The sequence below is a fragment of the Sorghum bicolor genome, chromosome 6, assembly GCF_000003195.3.
Source record: "Sorghum bicolor cultivar BTx623 chromosome 6, Sorghum_bicolor_NCBIv3, whole genome shotgun sequence".
In the NCBI taxonomy this organism is placed as follows: Eukaryota; Viridiplantae; Streptophyta; class Magnoliopsida; order Poales; family Poaceae; genus Sorghum; species Sorghum bicolor.
This window is the reverse complement of record NC_012875.2, coordinates 51,047,807-51,075,592: the sequence shown is the minus strand read 5'-3', so window position 1 is coordinate 51,075,592 and position 27,786 is coordinate 51,047,807. Positions and strand designations below refer to the sequence as shown.

General features: G+C 44.1%; 3 protein-coding genes across 6 annotated transcripts; all 3 read left to right on the top strand.

Annotated features, from left to right (window-relative positions):
- Window positions 1,171–3,450, top strand: LOC8054285 (small nuclear ribonucleoprotein Sm D2). Of its 4 annotated transcripts, none has more exons than XM_021464161.1 (5): window positions 1,171–1,328; window positions 1,562–1,594; window positions 2,402–2,479; window positions 2,856–2,960; window positions 3,057–3,450. In XM_021464161.1, the coding sequence occupies exons 2-5, from the start codon at window positions 1,580–1,582 to the stop codon at window positions 3,171–3,173; spliced, it is 315 nt and encodes a 104-aa protein (XP_021319836.1). In that variant the 5' UTR covers window positions 1,171–1,328; window positions 1,562–1,579; the 3' UTR covers window positions 3,174–3,450. The 4 variants fall into 4 exon arrangements, with proteins under 4 accessions (XP_021319836.1, XP_002448196.1, XP_021319837.1 ...); XM_002448151.2 differs by having other exon boundaries at window positions 2,399–2,479; XM_021464162.1 differs by having other exon boundaries at window positions 1,198–1,379.
- Window positions 4,669–7,055, top strand: LOC8054284. Its single transcript, XM_002448150.2, has 3 exons — window positions 4,669–5,090; window positions 6,129–6,189; window positions 6,624–7,055. Exons 1-3 carry the CDS (start codon window positions 4,862–4,864, stop codon window positions 6,676–6,678), a joined length of 345 nt encoding a protein of 114 aa, XP_002448195.2. The 5' UTR covers window positions 4,669–4,861; the 3' UTR covers window positions 6,679–7,055.
- On the top strand, window positions 19,265–22,020 carry LOC8054283 (phenylalanine ammonia-lyase). Its single transcript, XM_021463885.1, has 2 exons — window positions 19,265–19,794; window positions 19,940–22,020. Exons 1-2 carry the CDS (start codon window positions 19,397–19,399, stop codon window positions 21,684–21,686), a joined length of 2,145 nt encoding a protein of 714 aa, XP_021319560.1. The 5' UTR covers window positions 19,265–19,396; the 3' UTR covers window positions 21,687–22,020.

Sequence of the window (27,786 nt, the reverse complement as noted above, 5' to 3'; positions counted from 1 at the left end):
CTGGACTGGCAGGCCCCGGCGGCGCCAACCAATCGACGGCACGCATCGCATGCATTCGGACACCAATAATATGACTACGAGGACCCTGGCCGGCCGGCAAGCGTATCTCGGCGAATGCCATGCATGGCGCGCCGCTACGGCAGATCGTCTCTCTCTCGCTCACACACTGTCGATGGCACATGGATATGCAGCATGCAGCAGGTAATGACGACGCAGCAGCCAGCAGAGATCGGATCAGACAGATCCGCATCGAGCTCGGCTCAGACGACTTTACGTACGTGCAATCGATCGATCGTAGGTACTACGTCTACGTCCCGCGATATGCTTGGTGCTTCTCGATTGCACTGTTCCCCCGGCCGACAAGATAAGGTCGTGAGATGAACGGGCTACGGCGCTATCACTATCTGCCTATATGGTTTGGGCCTTGTTGAGTTCCAATTTGTTTGTTTGGGTATCGTAGCATTTTCATTTTTATTTGCCAATTATTATTTAATCATAAACTAGACTTAAAAGATTTATCTTGTGATTTACAGGCAAATTATATAATTAATTTTTATTTTTGTCTGTATTTAATGTTTCATGCATGTGCTGCAAGATTCAATGTGATGGAGAATCTTGAAAAGTTTTTAGTTTTTGGGGTGAACTAAACAAGGGCTCGATCAAAATCACTAAACCCATGCATTCCCTCTGCGAAAGGCGTGTTTGGTTGGATGTGTTAAAATTTAACAGATATTATAGCATTTTTGTTTTATTTGATAATTAGTTTTTAATTATAAACTAATTAGGTTTAAAAGATTCGTCTCGCAAATTACTCTGTAGCTGTATTTTTAGTTTTGTAAATAGTCTATATTTAATACTTATATATATGTCTAAACATTCGATGTGATAAAAATTAAAGTTTAACAACGTCAATCAACCAAATAGGGCCTGAGTTCCACTGAAGAGTGCTTGTAACCAAAGTGTCTCAAAATCGTTGCCACAAAGTATACACGTATTCAGATTTTGCAATTCAGTTCCAAAAAAAAAATATTCCATGAGAGTCTGGGTCTTCTCAATTGGGCCAGAATATCTATCAGTACGGAACCCTACAAGCAAACGAGGATCCGCCAACCGGCCCATGTGATAGCCCGGCCCAACACAACAACCGCCTCTCCTTGGAGTCGGCACAGCAGCAGTACTCCTTGGTCCTTGCCCCCACGCCGCCGCTAAAACCGCAGAAGAGGGAAGGGAAGCTCAAGCACGCCCAAAAAAAAATTCCGAGGTTTCCGCCTCTCGGAGTCGGAGCGCACCAGCACCACCCGGAGCGACTCGCCGCCGGCGCGGAGAAGGTACGAAACCGGAGCTGTATTGCCGATCTGCGGGCTACGGCGCGCCTTTCGGTTAGGGTTTTTGTTTACCTTCAAGATTTTTTTTTTCTGATTTACTAGTTCCTAGCTTCCGTTTAGCATCAGGTGCAAATCGTCTAGATGCGGACTTGATCCTTTGCGTCTGTAGGTTTTTTTTTCTTCGGCTCGTGTCAGTTTGGCTAACTGGTGGCTGCCCTTTGTTTTCCCTTTTGCAGGAGGGCGGAGGCTAGGCGATGGCGGATGAGAATGTAAGTTCCTTCCTTAAGTGCTATTTATTTAAAGATGCAGGCTTCTTGTTTGGATTTGCTGTTATGCTTTTTGAAGCAGAGATTAGCCTGGGGAATCCCATTGTTTAGGTTATAATTTCAGTTTAAGATACACTGGAGGCCTTTAGCTTTGATTTTGGATCTTGTTTTCCTAACCCTAGGACTAGGCTAGCTAGTTAGTTCTGAGGTAGAAACCTTTGAATTTTTTTGGTCACAACCTTTTGAATTGTCTAATCTCAACTATTATATTTGATGAAAGAACTTAGTCAATTGTTAACTGTTACTTTCAATTTTTGAAGCAAGGTGTTATTTCTACGCACTTAGAATTATTTTTATCTGCCACTTAGGCATGTATATTTTTTTTTGCAAGAGAAACACTAATTGTTTAAACCAACAAGTAAGGAGAGACTGGTTTACAACAATTTAGTAGCAAACAAGGACTTAAGATTATTTGCTGCATCAGTCAGTTAAATAGTCAAGATGCTATTGTCATGCTTGCAGATGCAAATATATTCTGTACCCTGTAAATGATCCAAAACTTTTGGCTCTGGCTATGATCCAGAATTCCGGATTGCTCTTTCTCTTTGACCAGCTTTCAAGAGCTGGTGTGAGTATCTGACCAAAATTTCTAACGTTGTCTTCATGTGCATAGATGTAATGATGAGAAGTTAGAGAAATCCCCTTTTTGGTAGAATCATTGGATTGCATAATCTGTGTCTGTTTCATATCTGACCTCTGTCGATACATAGAGATGGCTAACTCTGTCTCTTTTCAAACTATTTACAGCAGGCTGGAAAGAAAGAGGAGGAGGAATTTAGCACAGGCCCTCTGTCAGTCCTAATGATGAGTGTTAAGAACAACACCCAGGTATGCAATTTATCCTGTTTCCTTCCTGTTATTTTGCTAGAAACTCGTGTGCATTGTGCTATTAGTTTTTGTTCTTTGGATTCCATACAAGTTTGAAGATACAGGTTTGGGACACCTTTCAGTGAATGGGAATGAAACTATACATGACTCAGCTCCTCCTATGCACGCAAGTTTCTGTCATTTTGCTCCCACTCAAAAACTTTAATATTCATTGTTGCATTAGAAAAGCTGTCTTCTGTAGCTTTGTGAAGCTGCATTTAATTTTACATCTTATACATGCTGTGTTCAAAGTAGTCGCCGTTTTGATGGTCTGCTGCTGTATTTCGTCTGTAATTAGTCAATAAAGCTAAAACTTACTGTTTCCTGATGTATTCAGGTGCTCATCAATTGCCGCAACAACAAGAAACTACTTGGCCGGGTTCGCGCTTTTGATCGCCACTGTAACATGGTGCTCGAGAACGTGCGGGAGATGTGGACAGAGGTAATGAACTCAGCCAACAGACTGATTGTTTTTCATGATCCTACAAGATTTTTAATTTGTGAAAGTGCAACTGACCTTGGACTCATTTCTTTCTAGGTCCCCAAGACTGGCAAGGGCAAAAAGAAGGCTCTGCCTGTGAACAAGGATAGATTCATCAGCAAGATGTTCCTCAGGGGCGACTCGGTCATCATCGTTCTGAGGAACCCAAACTGATTGCCCAACCAGCCACCTTGCAGCTATGCCCTTTCTCTGGGTTCACGGAAGCCAATGTCTCTGTTGAAAACTGTAGCTTATGTATGTTTTGGAGGATTAACTGGTTACCTTGAACTGACGTTCATGTGACCTTCATCAGTTTGTTAACCGGAGTATGTACCTACCTCCTGCAGTATTTTGATCTTTGAATGTTGAGCTTGCACTTGTGCTTATTGCGTTGCGGCGTTTACCCACTTTGTTCAGAAATCCTTAATTGACGTGGAATATTTGCTGGTCCTGCTAATGGCTTCTATTGCCGTGGTTCTCAGTCTTGAGCAGTTGCGCGGCCGTGCAGAGATGCAGTGCTGCAAAACATGATAGCTCTCCACGAGGTGTGCTTCGCTTCGTTCTCGCTAGTCGTTCCCCTAGCCTCTGCTGGCTTGGGGGCTTGTGGAAGCAGCTGAACTGCTGGAGGCACCGGCGGTGGTGGATCCATGATCTCTAGCTGCGAGCGCAAATATGGACGAGTGAGAGGGTGTCTCATGTCTGATAATGCTCCACGCTATGATTTTAGCTTTGTTTAGCTTCACGCACAACTCTGCTCTAGAAAAAAAAAGTAAAACCGTGAGAGCATCTAGAGACCTGTTCCGTAAACTTTAGGTTTTTTATGGAGTCGTTGTACATAAAGTTTGTCGAACGGTCACAAACACGCCTTAAAGAGTAAATATGAGTGAGAAGTGCGATTTAATCTTTGTCGCTCTTTGATGGGACGTCTTGCAACTGACAGTTAGCTATGACTCTGGCGTACCCTAACAAACATTCTTTGGTCAGATTGTAGATGAAAAATTTTTGGATGTCACATCGGTTATGTTGGAAGGGGTTTTTAGAAACTAATAAAAAAAACAAATTACATAGCTCGTCTAAAAATTACAAGACAAATCTATTAAGCATAATTAATCTATCATTAGCACATGTGGGTTACTGTAGCACTTAAGGCTAATTATAGACTAACTAGACTTAAAAGATTTGTCTCGCGATTTTGAACCTAACTGTGTAATTAGTTTATTTTTTTTATCTATATTTAATATTCCATGCATGTGTCTAAAGATTCGATGGGATAGATGAAAAATTTTTGGGTGAAGAACTAAACAGAGCCTTTGATGGCAGTGATAGTCACCTATGACTCTTACGTGTGGTGCACTATCCTCTACTATTCCGTCCTATAAAAAGAGTCATTACGAGACTCGTGCTTGTCAAACGTTTTAAAGTTTGACTAAATTTGTTAAAAATATTATCAATATTTATATCTCTAAATAAGTTTATTATAAACATATATTTAACAATCTATCTAATAATACTAATTATATACTTAAATATTAATATTTTTTATATATGTTTGATTAAATTAAAAATAGTAGACTTCTTGGAAAAAAGAGAATGGCTCTTTTTAGACGGAAGTCCCGAAAGGCCAAAATTAATGTACATGGTATATGATAGAGTTTGAGCTGGTTGCATTAGACCACAAGCCACACTGAGCAAACTCATCGACTCAGTACTGTTCGATTCGATCCAGCCTGACCTGACTCCACCCTCCACCTCCAGCCTTCAGGACCTACCAGTTATAACTGATCCGACAATTTCTGCATCAGCGGGACCCACAGGTTTTGATCTGCAGCGTTCAACGACAAAACTAACGGCTGAGATCAGCTATGACCCACAAGAGAAGTCCGCCCGCCTTGCTCGTCCTCAATCCTCATAGTCATAGACATAGAGGATCAGACAGCGCGCCGCTCCTTTCGGATCTGGGCGAGGCGAGCTGCGGCGCGGGGCGTCGCGGAGGCCGGAGGAGGAGGATGAACTGGATCGGGCGCAAGATCCACCTCTACAATGTCACCATCGGCCTCTACATGCTCGATTGGTGGGAGCGCTACCTCTTCAGTATCCTTCCCTCGATTGCTTCTCTTGCGGTCGTGTTCCTCTCCCATCCTGAAATCAGTTGATTCTTTTAGCGCCTGGCTCAGTCTAGTTGTCTTCTCCTGGTTTTGCTTTGCTAGATCTGTGAAAGCTGTGAGGATATATCACGGGATGAATCGAATTTAGATATCTGTCTGTCATTGCCAGTGCGCATTCCGTTTACAGCCTTTTTCTACTGTGGCAATTTCTCAGAATACTAGAGCCTCCTTTGAGGAATTTTTGTACTAGTAATAAGATTATACTCCGTAGTTCCGTAGCACCAAAACATCCAGATATTGTGAATTTTCTAGCAATTTTTATATTAGCTAGGAAGTTCAGGAAATTTAAATTACCATGCAGTCTTCAAATCTTGCGTTTGTCTGCCAATCATTAGCAGAGCTCCATCCTAGTCCTAGACTATTCACTCTACTTCCTTATTCTGGAGTAATACAGACTTAAAGTGATTCAAAGCTCTATTTTAGTTAAGTCTTTTGGGAAATGAAGAGAGAACATAAGAATGTCAAAATATCATAGTACTATACTGCAAGGTTGGGGACCTGAACCTTGTTTGAGACAAAGTATTCCACGTGTCCCTAAGTCTTTTACGCTAACCCTGTCTTTGTCATGGTGATCAGTATGCATCTGTGGTTATCCTGCAGTCAAGGGTGCTATGCTGCATGTTCTTCCTGGTGACTTTGAACCTGCAATGCCAAGTTTTACAAATGCTAGTGTTCAGGTCCCACCATTTGCAACTTTACCTCCACAGTACACAGGCAGTTTTGGAAAACAAGATAATGATATTTACAGTGCCAAGAAAATTTACAGCCTTTTATTTATTTTAAGTTAATTAATTTCCCTTTCTTTTTTATATCTATCATCGGTAAAAAGGTTTAGTTAGTACATGTACAAAGCCTGTTCATGATCTTTAGTAGGTTCATGGAAGTTTGGGTGTTTTTCTGACTAGGCTGAAGAATATCAGAAGCTCTAAAGTTTTTCAATAAATGTATCCCTTGACTATGTTAGATATTTTGATGGTTTGCCTCTTTTGGTACATTCTTCGCTATCTCCTTGGGTTCTTCCAAAGGTAAAAACTTCTTACCTTCAGACTGACCACTATCTGATAGTATCAGAACTGTTTCCAGCTGTCGTATCCTCCCCTGAAACACTGTTAGTAATAAACTCAATTACTCAAATGGCTACACGAGCAGATTATTCCTTTAAGCTACATCTTCTTTTAAGGTGCAAGTTCATGAATGTCTGGAGTAGATACAGTACCAAATCCAAGCACAAACTTCCATTAAGCTATTTGTGTAAAGGAACAATATCATCTTGGAAATTTATGATCACTTGGGACTTTGTATTAGGGATCTGTAAATGCTTCATAGTTTCATCACTGACTTTTTTATGTTATATATATGTCTCATAGTTGTTATTATTCCCTGTGATTTTTGTTAGAGATAGAATTTCCATTGGAATGCCAATGTAATACCATCCTGGTTGTTTTTCTATGCCTTGCAGTAATCTGAAGACGCTTTTTCAGGAGGGGAACTATCTTGGGCAAGGCAGTACATAACCATTGTCAAACAAGATCTGCTTATGATCATTTGCCCATGTAATTCCATCTGTTTAATTAGTTGTTAACTGAGAAGCTGAGAAAACTAATTTGAACAAGTGTTACCGTGTAGCCATTGTCTGTATCTTCCCTCGAAGCTAATAGTCTCTAGTGTTTCTTTTTATGGAGGAGGGAAAAGAATTATGTTGTGCAAGATTTGGCTTTTTGTTGGTCGTTGTCTTGCTTGCCTGCCGAGTTTACTGGACAGACCACAACTCTGTTGTTCTGTTGTGTTCTGCATTAGCACTACATCCACTCTGCCCCGTTATGGGTATGGCATGTACCATCTGTTCAATTCATCACCGAAGTACAAAATCAGTAACCTGTGATATCTGATATATCTTGTGTTTATCTCAAGTTTTTTCCAATCAAATTTGTAAAAAAATTTGCTTTGAAATTGGGATGGAGTTGTAAAACCTAAAAAGTGGTCCTATCCTCCAAAGTCTTGCGTTCTGAATCCAGAACAGGAAACGGTGAAATCGTGTACTGGTTAGTGGTTTGACGTCAGGTTGTTGCAAGGTCCGTGTCCTCCCTGGAAGCACCGATCCTTTCCTGGCGTCTCCTAGCATCTGCCACACAACTTGACCATCGGTAGACAATCCAGAGTGCAGGCCTGTACGTCACTTGGTTCCCAAGCGTCAAACAATCGCTCGCGCTGGTGCCGAAGCCGAAGCAATCCGCGGAGCTGGCCGTCGCGATCCTACCTCCTCTGGATTGGTTGGCCCCCGCCTGTATATCTCCTCGCGTCGGTGGTTGTCCCTTGTTTCTTCTAGCATAGCAGCTTTACGGAGAAGAGCTGAGGACGCCCGCCAGGAAGAAGGGGCTGGAGCAGGTTCAGTCATGCTCGAGGTTGTGATCTCCATCCCAGCGATCCTCCTGCTGATCCTCCTGGCCGTCGGGTGCTACCTGCTCGGCCGGAACCGAGGCCGCGCCGCGGCGTCGCAGCAGTTCGCGCCGCCGGCGCCGCCGCCAGGGCTCTCGCCCTCGCCCAAGTAAACTCTGTTAGTTCATTGTGTGCGTGTTTCTTTTCCTCCTTGCTTGTAGTACTCTACTGTTCTTGTTTTGCTGCATGATGTTCATGCCAATATACTCGGTTTGCTGTCCGATTGCCTAGCCATTGATTTTCTTTGGATTTGTGCCGGGCTACGTTCATGGATGAAATTGTATCTGTGGCACTAAGTTTACTTTTCATTGGATTTTGGCCGCGTTCATGGATGAAAATGGATTTACGGTACTAAATTTCTCTGGTACTATCAAACTTGCAACCAGAAACTCCAAACGGACCGGCCTACACTCCGTACTCCTGGACTCGCATATGTGTGCAATTCTAACTTATATGAGTATGGATTATATTATAAGGAGAAACCTGAGGACATTGTGGAAGTGAAAAGAAAAGGTAAAGAATTTTTTTTTCTAGATATAGATACATGTACGTATAGATATAGAAAGATATAGACATAGATAGATATATGGTTAGATGAATCATGGCAAAATAAAGATGACACACAAGGTTATTTTAACTAGATCCGCCCCTGTGTAAGCCAAGCTCAGCGAAGCACTCCAAAACCAGCGGTTTACCAAGGACAAACTTTAACCAGAAGGCCTAACACTACTGTAATTGTCATGTTCCCATTTTAAGAAAAATATGACACCAATTACTGCGCTATAGGCTTAAGCTTTGGGCTCAGTAAGGCTTACATACCTTTTGGCGGCTGGTTATTATTATTTTTCTGAACTGTTTTTTGCGCTTGTTGTTCGGTGCTTGGACGCACCATTATTGTATCCTAAGGAGCTTTTAATCTTATAAGATTACACCAACCATGTTTGTGGTGTGACTAGAGATAGTGTATCGGAGGGAACAAGGCCAGTGAGCTGTGGCCTAAAGCTCGATAGTGAAGACAGCGAAAGCAGTCCCGAAGAGGCCACACACAGAGACCCACTTAATTATACGCAGGACAGGTCCATGGGCCATATCCACGAGTTTAGATCGGGAGTTTGGCCCTTTCAAGGAAAAAGTTTCGACTTCTCGATACCTCAAAAAATGTTATTGCTAGTTGCCTCAACTCTAGACGACCTTGATTTAACCGTCATTGAGTTAGTGACGTTTTTTGAGTGGGTAGGATGGGTAACGCTAGACCTACACACCTTGATGATACTAATTTCTCTTAGCGGTGTGCTAGAATGACATACTATTTAGAAGTGGTTAATCTAGGTTTTTTTAGTAACCAAGCATGTGATGAAACCCCCAAAAATCCTAATAAGCCCACCTCTAGTGATGAAAAGAAGGTCCACCTCAACACTAGAAGCTAGAAATTGCCTCCTTGAGTCATTTAGCATTGAGGTGTTCAATCAAGTTTTTACCCTTACCAAAACTAATGAAATATAGTTAAAGTTGCAAGGGCTTGACGGCATATCCATCAATGTTTGTGAACAAAAATATTGCTCGGCTTAACAAGCCTATTCCCTCGTCAGTGACAAGTGAGACGGTTCGTCATGGGTCAACGTTCATATTCAGATCACCATTTATTTGGACCTGCAGCCCGTGGGCCGATCAAGTGTGTACTCTATTTATAGTGGGCTAAAATTAGGCCGCCTAGGGTTCTGGCAGCAAGCAGATCGTGGAGCGGTCATCATGCCTCAAGACGGGCCGGGCCGGAACGGAGCGGACCTGCAATCCCCTGAAAGAAAGAAGGGAAAGAAAGAATGAGCGTACATTTGCTAAAAAAAAAAAGAAAGAAGAAGAGCACATTTTCCTGAATCAAGTACATGGCTGAAGCCCACAGATGCGTTCAGTCTACACAGTTCAGTGACGTACTGCTTCCACTGGGGCCTTGTTTAGTTCCGAAAACTGAAAAGTTTTCGGAACTGTAGCACTTTCGTTTGTTTGTGGTAAATATTGTTCAATCATAGACTAACTAGAGTCAAAAGATTTGTCTCGTAATTTACAGTCAAACTGTGTGATTAATTTTTGTTTTCGTCTATATTTAATGCTTCATGCATGTGCCGTAAGATTCGATAAGACAGGGAATCTTGAAAACTTTTTGGATTTCGGGATGAACTAAACAAGGCCTAGTTCCTGAAAAAAAAAATTCTATTCTTTCCAGTTCCAGGTGGCCCACTACTTACAGAAGAAGCCAGCACATCCTTCATCACAGAATAATTAACGGCGACGGGCCAATATATGAGTTGGGTCTTGTTCAGTTGTCAAAAAATTCAGATTTTAGATATTATAGCAATTTTATTTGTATTTGATAAACTAATAAAACTCAAAAGATTTATCTCGTAAATTATAAATAAATTATATAATTAATTTTTTTATTTATATTTAATACATGCCGCAACCGACAGTGTGAAACCACTTCCAGTCCAGGTGTGGTAGGTAGCAGTAGCACATACTACGGCCGGCCGGCCAACCTACGTTTTCGATTTACGAACGTTGCTCCGGCACGCAAGCCGAAAAACCTGACCGACCGGCCGGGGGCTGGTCCGGTCGTCTGGGCCTGGCACGAGCGCACGCACCAACCGATCAGAGGCAACCAATGTCGTCTGTGTGGCGCAGAGGGCAACCATGTGGACCGTTGCGCGATCGATCGGGAGCAGGGGGGGGGGGCCAGCGCCGGCCGGCATCGCGCGAGCGACGGGTCACTGGCGCCGTCCGATCCGCGAACGCCAACCGCCTCGGCTCGGCTGTCGACTCCGTCCCGCATCACACCGCACGTGTGTGTTTGGTGGGACTTGTGGATGCCAAGCCTGCATGCAGCCCAGCGCAACCATTCAACCAAACCCACCCGCGCCACCACGACCGACCGACACGCTACGCCGCCCGCCGCGCTACCTACCACCACACCCCGCCGGCTCCTGCGCGCATGCAGTGGCTATGGACGACGGCGGCGTCACGATCGACCGACGTCGCCGGCCGGCGGCTGCCCCGGCTGGCTGGCTCGATAGCCGCCACAGCTTTGCCCTGCCTGCACTGCAGGTTGCAAGGTGTTAATTAATCAAGCCATCAAGGACAAGGAGGAGGGAGATTAAAGAATGTTTTGAATGGAATATATGTGCGCCTGAACCCGCCCGGCCTGCTGGCTGGATGCATCGATCGCCGTCGATCGAGAGGGAGACATGAAACGCTCATGTGGGCAGCTAAGGCTTGCAATAAGTAACTCTCGTGAGATTAGACCGGCGGCGATGGATCGTCTTGGCACACACATGGGACCATGCACGCTTCCCGGAGAGGACCACGAACGTGTACATGCATCGACATTCATCAGAATGTGGACGATATATCTGCTTGAAGGTGGGCACTCTGCCCGCTGCACTCCAGTAGATATACTATGCATGGTTGGATCGATCGTCTGGCCGCCGGCGGCGTTGGTGTGGTCTCGCTATTGGTTGCATCGTCCTCCGCGCAGAGCAAGTCAAGTCACCACGCACGTCCTCTCTCGCGCGCGCGTGCCAGTCAGCTAGCGGGAGTCGTCAGTACGCCGCTGATCGCGCTGAACCCATGCCGCCAGTGATGATGTGAACACGCTTGTCTCACACCAACCCACCTGGAATAATTGGAAATACCCACTAGCTAGTACGTGCGCCCGGCTGCTTGTGTTTCTTGGGGACACCGATCAAGACTATCTACGTACGCAGTATATATATAGTCGAGAATACTCAAATTGCATGTAAACTAACCTAGCCCCAGCGCTCGGTACACGTTTTCGCGCATCATGTGGTGACGAGCGGGGAACGAACGATGTTGACTGAACAATATTACGGTGATTTCAACGGGTGGTTGGCGATCACTGTTCAGGTCCAATAATAATAATAATAATAATAATAATAATAATAATAATAATAATAATAATAATAATAATAATAATAAAAGACCAAAACACGAACTGAGTCGAGACATTGTGCATGAATACCCGTCAGAGCACTCCTAGCAGCCAGCTGTGTACCTTGGGGAAAATTGTGCCCAACTCCGACGGGCAACAGGATGAAAGAATGCAGTAATTTTCCACTGTATATGTGTGTGGAAATCAAAAGACGACTTGAAGCATTTCCACGAAATCACTGTTAGTGCATTGATTCCACTGAAATTAACAGTCAACTATGATCGACTCTCCATGATACTTTCTTGCCAGGAAGTGAGGAAGCAGCATTGGAGCTAGGCGTGCTCCCGCGCGGTTCGACCCAATGTTAGAGGAGTTTGCCGCTTTGCTCGTGGTGGTGAGCCCACCCTGAGCATCCTCGACTGCTTGGGAGGGCACCTCTCAGAAAGTGGACACACGTTCTCTGGTGAAGACTGCACAAGAATAACGGATTTACCTCCGTTGTCGCATGTGTAGTGGCCACCACAGGTCACACTATCGCTTGGGAGGAGGGGGGCGACATCGTGAATGCTGAGGTGTTCCTTGACCTAGTGCTGGTTGAGACTGCCACCTCGGGAGTCGTGATGGTAGTGGCTGCCACGGACATCGTCAACAGCACTCCACCCCCCCCTCACACTGACAACACCGAGCTGCCCGAAGGTTATTCAGCTCTCGACAAACGCCCACTACCCATGCTCCCTAATAGAAGCAAACGGATAGCAGTGCAGAGTCTATCCCACCTCCTGATGACCAAGTGACGCGAGCACCTTGTCTTGAAGCGCCTAGGACTAACTAGCGGGATGTCAACTCCGTCCATATCGGCCATGAGGGCGTACAAAAAAGAAATCTAAGGCGGTGACCCCAGTCACATGGAGGTGCCTTCCGTGAGCTGTTCCCGCCGGACAATGACGTGGGTGCGCGCAAGGGGCGCCGCCCGCTCGACTGCATAGGCATAGGCCTCCTAGCCGGCGTCTATTTTCAGGTTGATCGGTTCCCAATATAACATCATAGATTTCAATACACTAGGATAGGTCTAAGTGTCCGTATACTCTTCTGACCTCTAGGATGCCGCTAAGGTGTATTATATTCAATTATTTTTCTACCTAATAAAAAAGATACGTAAACCTTTTATGCGTGATCTAGAAAAAGTAATTCCTTATCCCTTGATATAATGGTTGAGATCGTGAAGCATATTATATAGTTCAGTTAGCTAATAATAGTAGTACATCGTCATTCTGTGCTCCTGCACATGCTAGAATCCCGCTATGGGACGTTAGTATTAGTCTATTAGAAGGACTGGATTATAAGTATTAACACTACTACAAAACAAAGATATTGTAGCACTTTCTTGTAACATATTCATCAATGTGTTCCTGTAAAATTTATAGTAACACAAAATAGTGTGTTACAGACTTCACTTGTAACACAAAACACTTTTTTTATAAAAGTGTGTTACTAATAGTAATTATAGTAACACAAAATTAATGTTACAAAAAAAAATGTTACAAAAATATACTATATTGTAACGCATATGAGCATATAAAATGTGTTACGAATATATGCACTATAGTAACACAAAATAATGTTACAGTCCAAATGTTACAAAGATTCATAGAGCAATTATTCCGTGGGCTCTTCGCTTCGCTCGCTCGCTTCCATGCGCACCTGTGCTCGTGTGCACGCATCCACATGCAATGGACCCGGACATCCTCAAATTATGCTCCCTCTTGTTCATTCCCTCGACGTGAGAAAAAATGCGTATTAGGCCTACAATTGTCGCGCTTTGCAGTTTTGTGACTCTAATCGTCGACTTCATAAAAATAAGTTTCTAAACTTTGGGCACTTAATTTTCTTGCTATTATGTGTATTTAGTATTCCTCGATGCATTTATCATATAAACTAACATGTTTGTCCTTTTGTTCATTTGCACGTTTTTTTGTTCTTTTGCAGCACCATGGCATATATAGGACAAGCGAGTAGGCAAGATGGCTACCCCCTGGCGTGTAGACTGGCTGGCTAGCTGTCGGCGCCGCCTAGCATAAAAATTTATAGAAGAATGAGCAAATAAAAATTCTAAAATATTAAACATAATAAAAATTTTGGCTACAAAAATTTTTGACATATGGCACAATAATAAGCACATTAATCTTGAGTTCATCTCACAAATCCATGAATTTAACTTAAACAAGTTCATCTCACAAAACCATAACTGTATTTTAAATGAGTTACATCACATATCAAATAAAAATTCTAGATTCATCATGGATAAAATCATTCAACCAATATATGTAGCTTTCTCTTTAGTGTCATTTTTTTTGTGCAAACACGGGCATCGTCACAGTACTTGTGCTGTCAGTTTGTGTAGAGCTGTCCTCTCCTAATAGGAACGCAAGCTAGCTACATAGAAGTACGGTACAATAATTAGATGTATAATAAGATTTAATGTATGGTAAATGTGTTAATTTTCCTTACTTTGTAGTGACCCTTCGTGTACAATTAAAGAATTAAGCTTGCACAATAAAGAGTCGATGCATTAATGGTTGAATTCCTACATCGATGCATACAAAAAATAATGGAAGAAGAAGCAATGGACTTCATGAATCTTAGCTAGTTCTTGAATTTTTCTTTCTAGTATTGACTATGTGTGTTTGCTCTCTATAGAGCCATATCATTATGTACAAATTCTATAATTTATTCTATGCAAGCACAATGTTTGAAATCATCCTACTATGTGTGGATCTTGTTATGATTATGGAAATTTGTGTTTTATGTGATTTTACAATGTGTCATATTTGTGTGATTCTATAATAATCCGTGTGCCATATATATAGGTGAAATAAATATTTATTTCATAATCTCAATATGTTACAATAGATATAAAAAGTGTTACAAACCATATGTTCCTTTGTTCCATACTATGCTCCACCATAATGTAGAAGTGTTACTAGAACTAAAAAGGTGTTACAACAAATAATCCTTGTAACACTAGAAAAATGTTTCGATACATAAATAAATGTGTCACAAACTATGCATTCTACCATAATGTCAAGTGTTACTAGAGCAAAAAAAAGTGTTACGACAAAAACTATTGTAACACTAGACAAATGTTCCTGTAGACAAGTAGATGTGTTACAATAAACTAGTCTATAGTAACACGGCCAATTGGAACACAAAAAAAGATATGTTACTAAGAGAGCTAGTAACACTTTCTCCAACCTATAGTAACACAAGTTGGTGTTACTATATCTCTGCTTTGTAGTAGTGTAATTATATTTCATTATGGGGCGTTTAGAGGGTTCTAATATTTCATTTTCCCTTTGTTCCGAGAATTCCATGCACCTACACTGGCACAAGTGACAGTCCAAATATTCCAGATGCATGAGCGATGAGCGCACTGGACTGACTTGGACCAGACATGTGGCTGGTGACTTGATGACCACTCAGGTCTAGTCTAGCCAGTAATACTGATAGATATATAGTGATGGAGTACTAACTTCCATAATGCGTATGCTAGAACGTAATTTCCCTCAAAAAAAAAAAAGCGTGAGTTTGCAGCAGAGCCAAGGTAATTTCTCTCGCACTAGAACAGGTGGTGGATGCGTAGTGTGCATGCAGATGACCGACCGACCCGGCGCAAGACCAGTGCTACAAGCTCGCTCGTCCGTCCGGTCGTCCCTTTCCCCCTTCTCGCGTTTCTTCTTTCTTGTCCGCCGTGTGAAGAATCAGGACTGGAGACCGGAACGATCACCGGCGTCATCGTCCTGCTGGCCGTTGGAACACGAGAGCGGCCTAACGGCACCCACATGCGCCGCCGTGCTGCTCGCGACGCGCCACGGGCTCACGGCCGCGCGCGTGGAGACATGGGGATGCAAGAATGCTAGTATATGCTCGATTTGGACCTGCTGGTAGAAATGGCATATCATCGTTTGGGTCGTCACTGGTGGTGCCAAAGCTACAGATCATCCCAAAATCCTATTGTGATCATGCTCAGGGCTCCGCCTCCGCTGGTACGCGGCCCCTTTGTTGAAAATGATCGTTTGACTGATAAATCATGCATGGTAGAAAATACTTTTAACTGATTTGTTTTGAGAGAAAAACACCGTTCAACTGACAGATTCGGCTGATAAACTCAAGTAAACAGGCTGACAAGTGGTGCTGTTAAAAAGTCCAGATCAGAAAAGCTGAAACCACAGGAAGTTATGCTCTAGTTTCGGGCTCATTGCAGCCACAACTCGCCTCCACTTGATGACCACCTTTTTACTTGAACGGAGCACCGAAACTCTTTGCGCAGGTGCACCGTAATCTCGTGTGCATTACATAATGGTCTAGTCTTTGGCGTACTAACCACCTTTTTACTTGAGCGGAGGACACTTCAGCGTAAGATTTCCAAGAAAATTAAGCATAGTTTCCTCCGGCAGTCGTCAGGTCATGCAAGTGTGCACCAAGAATATAGCTTTTCACACGACCGCAGAAACGTGCTCATAATGCGGCCACGGACCGGAATCTTCAGCAGATCGATCGGGGTGTGCATTTGCATTTCGACCTCAGTCCCACACAATTTCCATGAATGGAACGGCAGCACTAGCTGCCGATTAACAAACGAGCAAAGCTCTGCGTCCCTTTTCCTAACAAGAAGCTTCCACTGCAACGTTATCGTGTCGATCGATCCGTCCGGCGGTGACGACTGACGAAGTGACGAGGGACTGGAAGCAGGTTGACTGCAACAGCGTCTCGTCTCATGTGTACTAAAAGGGTACCGGTCAAATAAGCTTAACTCTAACAAAATTTATAAAAAATAATATTAGCATTTATACATTCAAGTAAAATTTATTATAAAAATATATTTCCTCCGTCCATAAATAAATGCACATATTATTTTCCGAGGAGTCAAACTTTTTAAAGTTTAACTACAAATATATCAAATAATATCAATATTTATATATGTGAATAAGTATACTATGCAAGTATATTTCATGTTCAATCTAATGATACATATTACATATGATAAATATTAGTATAATTTTATATATATTTGGACAAATTTTAAAAGATTTGACTTCTCGAGAGACGAGATGTACATTTATTTGTGGACGGAGAGAATATTCTATAAGTTATTTTATTTCAATGATACTTATTTTATTTCATGAGTGTTAATATTTCTTTGTCTAATTTTAGTTAAAGTTTAAATTATTTGACTCCTTGAAATATGAGAATTATTTTTTTTTTACAAAAGAAGTACATACGATACGAACTAGAGTATATTCGTGAAACACATGGGAACTCTGGGTGTCAGGGTCTCTGCGACTATATGATAGTGTCTTACTGTACTGCATGTCTGAAAAGGTCACGACTCGCGAGTGAACAAAAAGAAGGTCACGACTCACGACTCGCGAGTGAACCAAAAGTTTTAGGTACGAGGCGCAAGATCAATATGTTTGCTCGGCCCGTCCTGCCGTCTATGGCTCAATGCATGGCCTAAGCACAGCCCGGTAAACTTGTTGGATGGGATTGGGCAGCATTTTTCTTCAACGAAGCATATTCTGTCTCCGTATAAAAAATAAGTTAGCATTGTAGAACTTGACAAGACAAAGGGTACAATAATGAAATTGTCCCTGCGAAACATTTGCTGGCCTCTATCTCAGTTACCTTTTTTTACCTTAACTTTTATTTCTTTGTTCCTCGTCCCACGCTACTCCACAAGAATGTCTAGTGTACCATATGCTCTGCTGCCAATCCCATGCCATTTGTTCATTTATTTTGTGGAGAAAATTTAAATTACAAATGTACGATTATTTTAGACGGATAGAGTAAAAGAATTTGGGACCTTGGTCCTAATTGGTCCCACCCAACTAACTATTAGCTATAATAGTTGAAAAAAACTAGCTAATAACTAATTGTTAGCTGGATGGTAGGTAGGTTAATTAGCCAATTTATTAGTTGAGGATCCAAACAACACATTAACTAATTTTTGGCATATAGTTATTAGCTGCATAGGATTCAAATAGGCCCCTTATTTTACTATTGTTCAATAGTAATCCTAACAAGATATGCTAGAAAAGAAGAAAAATCCTAAAAAATAGAAAGATCTAAATATCAATTTGGTAGACTCTAATCATGATTGATTATAATAGCCATGGGATATATTTTGTTTTCTAAAAATGTTAACCAGCACTAGCAAATCTACATCTAAATCACCCCATGTGCCATTTAATAAATGATCCGAGTAACTGTAAAACTTGTACCAAATTACCCACCCTGCTATTAGGATAGATGGTCTAAGTAACCTCATAAACTTGTCATACGGTAGATAATTTAAGTAATGTCATAAATTTGAATCTAAATTTCCACTTCGAGAAACCAATATAATCTTCGGCCACATCTAAATCACCAATATCTATCATTATGAAAATTGTTTAAATAACCATAACAAATAGCTATATGTGTCTCAAAAAGTGTTTAAATTACCAATATACTATTTTTATGATGATACTAGAATGTCATTTGCTCGTTATCGTTTCCATTTACTATATTTGCGTTGTGTTGTGTTGGTCGGCCGTTTTCAAGCAGGTGTGGAAATGTGCGACAGGATGAAGACAATGCGAGTGAGGTGGTCAAATCCCTTAAGGTATGACTGCGTAAGATATATGAAGCCTCCCTTCCCCCCTGCCCCCCTTAAACGACACAAGAGAGCTATGTGCCGCGTAGCATGAGTTAAGCCCAATAAGATAAAGTGGTTTCTTCACTTCTTTGTCCCGACCATCCAACATAATGAAGACAACACAAATCAACTGTAAAAATCCATTACAACCATATCTATGGCAAGATTCTTAGCCGTAGTTGATAAGACAGTTTTTATGTCTTTTCGACTCGGATCATCTAACATAACAAAGATAATGCAAATTAAGTATGTAGACCAACTATATTTGTACATGTAAATCATAATCTGTAGAAAAGTAAGACATACAACCTATTGCTTGGCCAATAAGTCATGGTTGCTGATTTGTTATAAGAAAAAAATACTATTAAATGATTGATAAATTCGACAGATAAACTCAAATAAATAGGCAGATAAACACTTGGTGATTCCAAAATTGTACGGGCTACTCAACACGATGCACATCCTTAAGGGAGAAACGGATAACCGTTCGCTTGCCAGATGTTAGCAAAAGCGAATCTGAACGCAACCACCACCTCAAGAGTACCGTTTTCTTGGCATAAAAAAATAGTATCATTTGACACGTAAGTAACGGTAACGCAAAGGTCCGGATGAAATGTCCCGAAAACGGTAAAAACGCAAGCCTGCACGTCTTGTTAACCCAAGACGACGGCCGTGCGTGCTCTGCTGCTCCTCCTCCTCTGCCCTCACCAACACCCACCCACCGCCCCCCCCCCCCCCCCCCCCACCCCCCCCGCGTCCGTCCAGCCGCGCGGCGCTCACCCATGACAGCCACGCCGCTCGCTCCGACGGCCGGTTGCCGGAAAGTCGCCACGGCGCAGCTCTTCTTCGTAGCCGGCGGCCACCGTGTGCGTGTGGTGGTCAGCAGTCAGCACGCTCCCTCCGACTCGGGCGCACCAATCCCAGGCCCAGCGGTCAACTCTGCCCCACCTTCCCTTCCGACGTGCACACCAACCCCCTCCCCCACCCAACCCCTGCTGCGCTGCCTATTTAAATGCCTCCCCCAGCTCCATTCCCTTCCAAGAAGAGCCTCCGCCTCCGCCTCCTCTGGTACTCGAGCTCTTCTTCCCCCCTCCACGTCTCCTCCTCCAGACGCCCACCACAGCTACCACCAAGCCTCCTCCAGACACAGTCGAAACTGGACATGGAGTGCGAGAACGGACACGCCGCCGGCGCCAGCGGCAATGGTGTCTGCCTGGCCACGCCGCGGGCGGCCGACCCTCTCAACTGGGGGAAGGCGGCCGAGGACCTCACCGGGAGCCACCTGGAAGCCGTGAAGCGGATGGTGGAGGAGTACAGGAGGCCTCTGGTGAAGATCGAGGGCGCCAGCCTCACCGTCGCTCAGGTCGCCGCCGTGGCCGCCGCCGGCGAGGCCCGGGTGGAGCTCGACGAGTCCGCGCGCGGCCGCGTCAAGGCCAGCAGCGACTGGGTCATGAACAGCATGATGAACGGCACCGACAGCTACGGCGTCACCACCGGCTTCGGCGCCACCTCCCACCGGAGAACCAAGGAGGGCGGCGCTCTCCAGAGGGAGCTCATCCGGTAAGCAATCAGACAAAGGAATTTTTTTTTTTGTTTTTATTTACACTCCCTGCCAACGGTAAATCGTTTGCTGTACTGCAATTATTAAGACGGCTTGCTTACCTGTGTCGCACGTTTTTTGTGTTTTGTTGCTATATATATACAGATTCCTTAATGCCGGAGCGTTCGGGACCGGCGACGACGGGCACGTGCTGCCGGCGGCGGCCACGCGCGCCGCGATGCTCGTCCGCATCAACACCCTGCTGCAGGGCTACTCCGGGATCCGCTTCGAGATCTTGGAGACGATCGCGGCGCTGCTCAACGCCAACGTGACGCCGTGCCTTCCTCTCAGGGGCACCATCACCGCGTCGGGCGACCTGGTCCCGCTCTCCTACATCGCGGGACTCGTCACCGGCCGGCCGAACTCGACGGCGGTGGCGCCCGACGGCAGGAAGGTGGGCGCCGCGGAGGCGTTCAAGATCGCCGGCATCCAGCACGGCTTCTTCGAGCTGCAGCCCAAGGAAGGGCTCGCCATGGTGAACGGCACGGCCGTCGGCTCCGGGCTCGCGTCCATGGTGCTGTTCGAGGCGAACGTGCTCGCCGTCCTCGCCGAGGTCATGTCCGCCGTGTTCTGCGAGGTGATGAACGGCAAGCCCGAGTACACCGACCACCTGACCCACAAGCTGAAGCACCACCCGGGGCAGATCGAGTCCGCGGCCATCATGGAGCACATCCTGGACGGCAGCTCCTACATGATGCTCGCGAAGAAGATGGGCGAGCTGGACCCGTTGATGAAGCCGAAGCAGGACAGGTACGCGCTCCGCACGTCGCCGCAGTGGCTGGGACCCCAGATCGAGGTCATCCGCGCCGCCACCAAGTCGATCGAGCGCGAGATCAACTCCGTCAACGACAACCCGCTCATCGACGTCTCCCGTGGCAAGGCGCTCCACGGCGGCAACTTCCAGGGCACGCCCATCGGCGTGTCCATGGACAACACCAGGCTTGCCGTCGCGGCGATCGGCAAGCTCATGTTCGCGCAGTTCTCGGAGCTGGTGAACGACTTCTACAACAACGGCCTGCCGTCCAACCTGTCCGGTGGGCGAAACCCGAGCCTGGACTACGGCTTCAAGGGCGCCGAGATCGCCATGGCGTCCTACTGCTCGGAGCTCCAGTTCCTGGCCAACCCCGTGACCAACCACGTCCAGAGCGCGGAGCAGCACAACCAGGACGTGAACTCCCTGGGCCTCATCTCGTCCAGGAAGACCGCCGAGGCCGTCGACGTGCTGAAGCTCATGTCGTCGACGTTCCTGATCGCGCTGTGCCAGGCCGTGGACCTGCGCCACCTCGAGGAGAACCTCAAGAGCGCCGTGAAGAGCTGCGTGACGACGGTGGCCAAGAAGACGCTGAGCACCAGCGCCACGGGTGGCCTCCACAACGCGCGCTTCTGCGAGAAGGACCTGCTGACGGCGATCGACCGCGAGGCGGTGTTCGCGTACGCGGACGACCCCTGCAGCGCCAACTACCCGCTGATGCAGAAGATGCGGTCGGTGCTGGTGGAGCACGCGCTGGCCAACGGCGAGGCGGAGCGCGACCCGGAGACGTCGGTGTTCGCCAAGGTGGCCACGTTCGAGGAGGAGCTCCGCGCGGCGCTGCCCCGGGAGGTGGACGCGGCCCGCGCGGCCGTGGAGAACGGCACGGCCGCGGTACCGAACAGGATCGCCGAGTGCCGGTCGTACCCGCTGTACAGGTTCGTGCGCGAGGAGCTCGGCACGGAGTACCTGACCGGGGAGAAGACGAGGTCGCCCGGCGAGGAGGTGAACAAGGTGTTCGTGGCGATGAACCTGGGCAAGCACATCGACGCCGTGCTCGAGTGCCTCAAGGAGTGGAACGGTGAGCCCCTGCCGATCTGCTGAACAGAGGGGGTTGTGGCCGTGCCGCTGATCCCTGATCCCGATCGAGAGGAGATGGAGTGAAGACAGTACAGAGATAATAGCGAGTTTCAGAGTGTTGACGAGGCCTACCCAGGGTCCTCAAGGTGTTCATTCAGATGCGTGTTCCTTTGTTTTTGTGTGGAGTTACTGGTTGGTAAAGCTTCTTTGCGGGCTGCAGCACCATTGCCCATGTCTGCAATTCGCAAGGCTTGGCTTTGGTGTGGGTACGTGTGGCAGCCCCTGGAACTAGTGTTGATGTAAGTTAAGGGTACCGCGTGACATAAATTTTCATTTCCAACGCTCTGGTTATTCTTCACATAGTACTGAACATCTAGGTACAAAAGGACTAGCTGACCAGTTTTGGCCTTACTAGGTCGTTACTGGCCTTCGTTCATGCGAGCTCCGTCAACATGGCAGTCTAGTAGAGCCAGTGCATTGGCACCTACTATTGCCATTGTAAATTATACTCTTGCTTCCGACTGAAAATTATACTCTTGTTGCAGAACATGTGCATCATACTTTTGTTAACCAGCTTAATCTGGTGGCAAGACTATCCCCGATACCACATGACCATGAATCCAAATACTGATTGTCTGTCGGTAGGTCAAGAAAAAGGTGCCATGGGAAAATGTAGTTGAACCAAGACAAATACAAAAAGCAGCATGAGTTTTGCGTGGAAGACGCCCATAATGTATCCACATGAACGGCAGTATCTGCCAGTTTTAAATTCAAAGAAAAATGCTAGCAATCTATCCACATGAAGTGATGAACGCAGAGCAACCATGCCCACGAAGAAGTGTAAGGTCTTGTTTAGATCTGTTTTTTTTAATTTTAACACTGTAGTATTTTTATTTATATTTCGTAATTATTATCTAACTATATATTAACTAGACTCAAAAAATTTAATTCAAAAATTACAAATAAATTATATAATTAATTATTTATATATATATACAATAATTTATATATGTGTCGTAAGATTTAATGTAACGAAAAATCTTAAAACCCGGTGCTCTTGTTTACGTGTGGTCAGGAGGGAGATAGATTCTAGGTGCTCAGAATAGGATGAGTGCCGTTCTGAAGCTGCATGCGGATGCATGTTCAGCTGTTCACTGGTTGGTGGGGAGTTGTTTTTATTTTCTACATACAGCTGTGCACACATACCTGTCGCCGTAGGCCGTAGCTCCGTGTACCACTCCAGTTGCTCGCATGGAACAGATTTCCAGAGAGGCCGGTCTCTGTTCTGTCACTGTTAAACCAGTCGTAGCGTGGCATTTGGAAACGTATGCTTTATATTTCGTATTGTGTATGAAAAACAAAGCTGTCAAGCCGCTGTCTGGAGGTCCATAAATAACAAGCCATCCATCCTGGAGTGTGTAACAAAAACTGGCAGGTGATAACTGAAAACGTAGCATAATGTCGCCAGATACACCAGGACATCGGCTTCAGTATTCGATGCTGGAAAGCCGTATACACAGATTACAGAACAGACGGAATCTAGTTGCGGTTTTGCATGTTTAGAGCCACCTAAAATCAGATACTACATCGTATGTGGTTGTCTTATCATGAGAATCGAGAAAATCCCGACAATTATTTTCACCGATGAAGACACAACACAAAGACCACGAGATTAAACTAGCACTGGGGGTGACGGGGCTGCGGTCCCAAAAACACGCCCATTGTAAGCACCAGTGGCCGAGCACAGTAGTAGCAGAAGTTTTTTTTTTTGCGAAGAGTTTTTTTCTTTCTTTCAAATGTGGTAGCTCTAGGTTATATTGTAGAGTGAATTATTAGCGGTATTTAGTTTGTATATGGTATAAAATATTAGCTTCGATGTTTATTCAAACATGCTAGAACCCAATTTAAGTTCAAATGAGAATCCGTTGCCCAGATGGCGTATACGTCCCTGCGCGCCGGCGCTCGTGCCCCACGATGCAGCGGCATGCCGGCATGGGTGCGGTGTGGCCATACCAGTCGCCGATGGCAGGGGCAGCGCCAGGGGAGCGCGTGCCTCGTAGAGTCGTAGTCGTAGGCTCGTAGCGACGCAGCTCTTCGCCAACGTACACCATGGTCGGCGACCATATCGCCGACGCCGTCGAAATGAGCCTCATGGCGTCTGGGCCGAATCTCGCGCTGTTGCCGTGCGGCCTACGCGGGCCTGAAAACAATTTGTTACGATAACAGCCCACAAGGCCATCTACTAGGCACAGTCGGCCTAATTTGGGCTGAAAAAAAAAAGGAGGAAAACGTTGTTTATACCTGTGAATTAACTATACAGGCGGAAGTCTAGGCTCAATATTCATTTTAAGTTATTAGATTTTAAAGTTTAAACTTTTGAATTTTTCAATGAACCTCTGATGTTGACATAGTCTATACTAAAAGTTCCCAATAAAGTCAAAAAAAAAAACTATGCATTAATGTATGTTGTATTATGTTTTATTATTGATAGTTTTCAAAACACTTTTGGACATTTCCTATTTTTCTAGAGCTAAATCTAAATTTTAAAAGGTTCTAGGACCATTTTCACAAGCTATAAATATTTATTTGGGTTTATCATGTTTCATTCTACCTTTTATGATTTTCTTGGGTATTTTATAAGCTTAGAGACATTTTTCCATGAGTTAAAAAATTATCATGTGTTTACTGTACTTTACTGTTTTCAATAATCTATATAAGATGATGAAACTACCTAGAAAACCACTTGTATCGGGATATAGAGGTAACTTAAGAGATTTTGAGACCTGAGGGAGATGGGGGGAGATGTCTGATTTAGAGTTCAAAGAGGAAAGCTAGTTTTTGACAATAGTTTAAGATGTTGTGAAATTTTTTCAACAAAGGATCCAATGAGGGTCTAAATGGAACATAGGCAATAACAGCCAATGCAACCCATTTATTCTAGCAGTAAACAGACTATCAATGAAACTAGGCCCAATGCAAGAACTTGAACATTGATAAATGATGCCTAAATTTGTATAAATGAAAAATACATAAACTATTGTCATATATATTAACATAATCTTGAATAATATTTTATTATACAAATGTGAGTCGTTAAGGAATATTTTTAGATTGCTGAAACACAACATATATAATTATCACTCATGCATGCATGTGTACTTAATTTAATAGAACCAGGTAATTTTAGAAACATATATAGATAATTTATGGTTATTTAAACATTTTCTAATGGTTTGTAAGTTATATGTAGATTGAAGGATATTCTATTTTTTATAATAGCATAAATGGTAATTTAGATGCATATTCAAGGGATACTTAGATGAGCTATCATAATGCTAGGCGTGTAATATAGATGCAAATTAAGGTGACTATTATTGTAGATTATGTTTCATAATAGTGTGGTAATCTAGATGTAAATTTAAGGAGTTATTTGTGTTATAAAACATGTTGCCAGCGGTTGGAACCTTTCCCTCTTCGTCTCTCATAATCAACATAGTAGATGAAAGTAGAAGAACAAATAGACACAAGATAGGGAGACTATTCTTTATTCCTCTAAATATTGGTGATTACAACATAGAGCTCCCACGTATATATAGTCCTGCCAAGGACTAATAATTTTGGTAAGAGCCCACATACAAACGGACTAGGATTAAGATTCCACTTTCTCTTTTCCTTCTAGGTTTAAGTCCGTATGTTTTACAACAATTTGGATTATATATATCATAATGATATGGTGGATAATTTGGATGTAACTAGATGCTTACTTTATGTTGTTTATGGAATGCTAGTGGTGTCTTATTATGTAGAAACCAGAATAGATCTACTAGCTATTATTTTTAGTGACATTTATATTTCTTTTAAGCTCGTCTTTCATGATTAATATACATGCTTTATTTGTGGCCGGTCTCTAACTAGGCCTTATTTAGTTCCAAAAGTTTTTGCAAAAGAGCACTGTAGCAATATCGTTTGTATTTGACAAATATTATCCAATCATGGACTAAGGCCTTGTTTAGTTCCAAAAAAAATAACAAAAAATTTTAAATTTTCCGTCCCATAGAATCTTGCGGCGCATGCATGGAGCATTAAATATAGATAAAAATAATAACTAATTGCACAATTTGCCTCTAATTTGCAAAACAAATCTTTTGAGCCTAGTTAGTCAATACAAACGAAAGTGCTACAGTAAAAATTTTTGGAACTAAACAAGACCTAACTAGGCTCAAAAGATTCTGTAACACCCTAAATTTTGTTCTTTTAGAAATAGATGAAAAATAATTTAATTTTGAATTTTTGTGCTCATAAAACATAGGGGAATAATATTTTTCAGTAAATTAAAACTTATCATAGGGTTTAGTAACATGTATGTGCACTCATGCTGGAGCATTTATATTTTTGTACTGTGTAACTTTGAGTAAAGTTCAAAAGTATTTCAAAACTGATTTTTGAAAGGGACTTGAAATGGCTTTGGAATAAAAGAAAGGAAAATAGAAAAAAAAAACAACAACAAAACCTTTCTCCTCTTCCCCCACTCATTCTGGCCCGAAGGCCCAGCACTCCCCTTTCCCGCGCGGCCCAGTTTCCCCACCCCGGCCCACTCCTTTCCAGGCCCGCAGCGCGCCCCTCCTCTCTTCTCTTCCTTGGCTCACTGATCTCTGGGGCCCACACGTCAGCGTGTTCTTGCTTCTTCCTCCCCGTCGGAGCGCTGCAGGACTCCTGACCGGGCAGTGAATCCCGATTTCTCCGGGATTTCGAGTTTTGGACGTAATCAACTTCCCCTATAAGACCCCTGGCACTTTCCTTGACCCATATTTCCATCTTTCCACCCCCGAAAGCCGCCCTAGAGCCGCTGTTGGATCTCGCCGCAAGCAGAGGTAGAGCCGCCGCCTGGGTCCTCGCTCTCAGGTGCTCAAAGGTCGTCAAAAACCGTATGCCGAGCTTCGTGACGAGAATACGAAGGTGCAACAACCTTTCTCTTCCCCTGTTTTCGCCCCAGTTCGCTCCAGCCTCAACGCGGCGCTTTGCAGGAGCCTATCCACCCGCCATTGCGCGACGTCCGGCTCCTCCAAGCTCTCTCCGGTCGCGAAAGTCGCCTAGGTGAGTTCGCCTCGATCTTGTCTTGCTCCCCATGCCCTCGGTTTCGTTTTTGGTGGTCCGTAGCGCTTAATTCGCCAGCTCCGGCGATGTTCCGGCCGGGTCCGGCCATGGCGTCGCCGTCGGTGCCCACTGTTCCGGCCGCCGGTGGCTGATCCTTTCCCCCAGATCGATCTCGGCCCTTCGTTCGTAATCCGATGGTCGCCAAGTCCCGATACCCTTTCGGCCTGGAGATTTGCTAAAGAGCCCCTGACATTTTTAAATATAAAACCCGCAGTCCAAAGCGGATTTCCAAAAATTCGCCTTCTCTTTCAGAAAACGTAAAAGCGTCGGATTGAATTGAAATACGCTTTCTGATATTCACAAGTTTGCCACTGATTTTATTTAGCTCATAAAATCTTCGTTTTAACTCCGTTTTCATCCATTCAAATTTCGTTGGATTCATATTTATGAGCTCTACATGATAGAAGTATTATTCCACTGTTTTGAAACTGTTATTTTTGCAGTAGCATTTAATTAATTATTTATCTATAGAAAATCCTGGAAAAATTCATATCTTCTCCGTTTTAACTCCGTTTTTCGTGATCTTTACGTCTATGAAATCGTAGCGCTGCGTAGAATCTTTTTATAAACTTTTCATACTGTTTTTATATGATTGGTGTACTGTTCTAATTATAGCCTTGTTTGCTTCGTGTATGTTGTCTCCGTTTGTTTGTGTGATGATGATCGAGTTTAGACGGAGAGCAGTTTCGGTGATCAAGATCAAAGCTTTGGCAACAAGTGAGACCAGCAGAAACAAAAGGATAAGCAAGAGCATTTGGATTAAGGCAAGTATAGCATTTGGATTTTATTTCTGTGACCATGATCCTGTGACTAGATTAATGTTAAGTAATAAATGATAAAAATGACTCTTTAGCCACTTGATGATTTATCTGTAAGTGATAACCGGGACAACAGTGCAACCATGAGGGCTATAATGGCTCTGGCTTTAGTTAAGTATGAGTAACTTTTCTAGCTCGTTAGCGGTTACCCG

Excerpts from the sequence above, each read along its gene's own strand:
- LOC8054283 (XM_021463885.1), top strand. The coding sequence starts at position 19,397 with ATGGAGTGCGAGAACGGACACGCCGCCGGCGCCAGCGGCAATGGTGTC. Across the intron at positions 19,795-19,939 it reads CTCCAGAGGGAGCTCATCCG|ATTCCTTAATGCCGGAGCGT; the intron begins GTAAGCAATCAG and ends ATATATATACAG.
- LOC8054285 (XM_002448151.2), top strand. Across the intron at positions 2,480-2,855 it reads GTGTTAAGAACAACACCCAG|GTGCTCATCAATTGCCGCAA; the intron begins GTATGCAATTTA and ends TGATGTATTCAG. Across the intron at positions 2,961-3,056 it reads TGCGGGAGATGTGGACAGAG|GTCCCCAAGACTGGCAAGGG; the intron begins GTAATGAACTCA and ends ATTTCTTTCTAG.
- LOC8054284 (XM_002448150.2), top strand. The coding sequence starts at position 4,862 with ATGACCCACAAGAGAAGTCCGCCCGCCTTGCTCGTCCTCAATCCTCAT. Across the intron at positions 5,091-6,128 it reads GTGGGAGCGCTACCTCTTCA|ATATTTTGATGGTTTGCCTC; the intron begins GTATCCTTCCCT and ends TGACTATGTTAG. Across the intron at positions 6,190-6,623 it reads CTCCTTGGGTTCTTCCAAAG|TAATCTGAAGACGCTTTTTC; the intron begins GTAAAAACTTCT and ends TATGCCTTGCAG.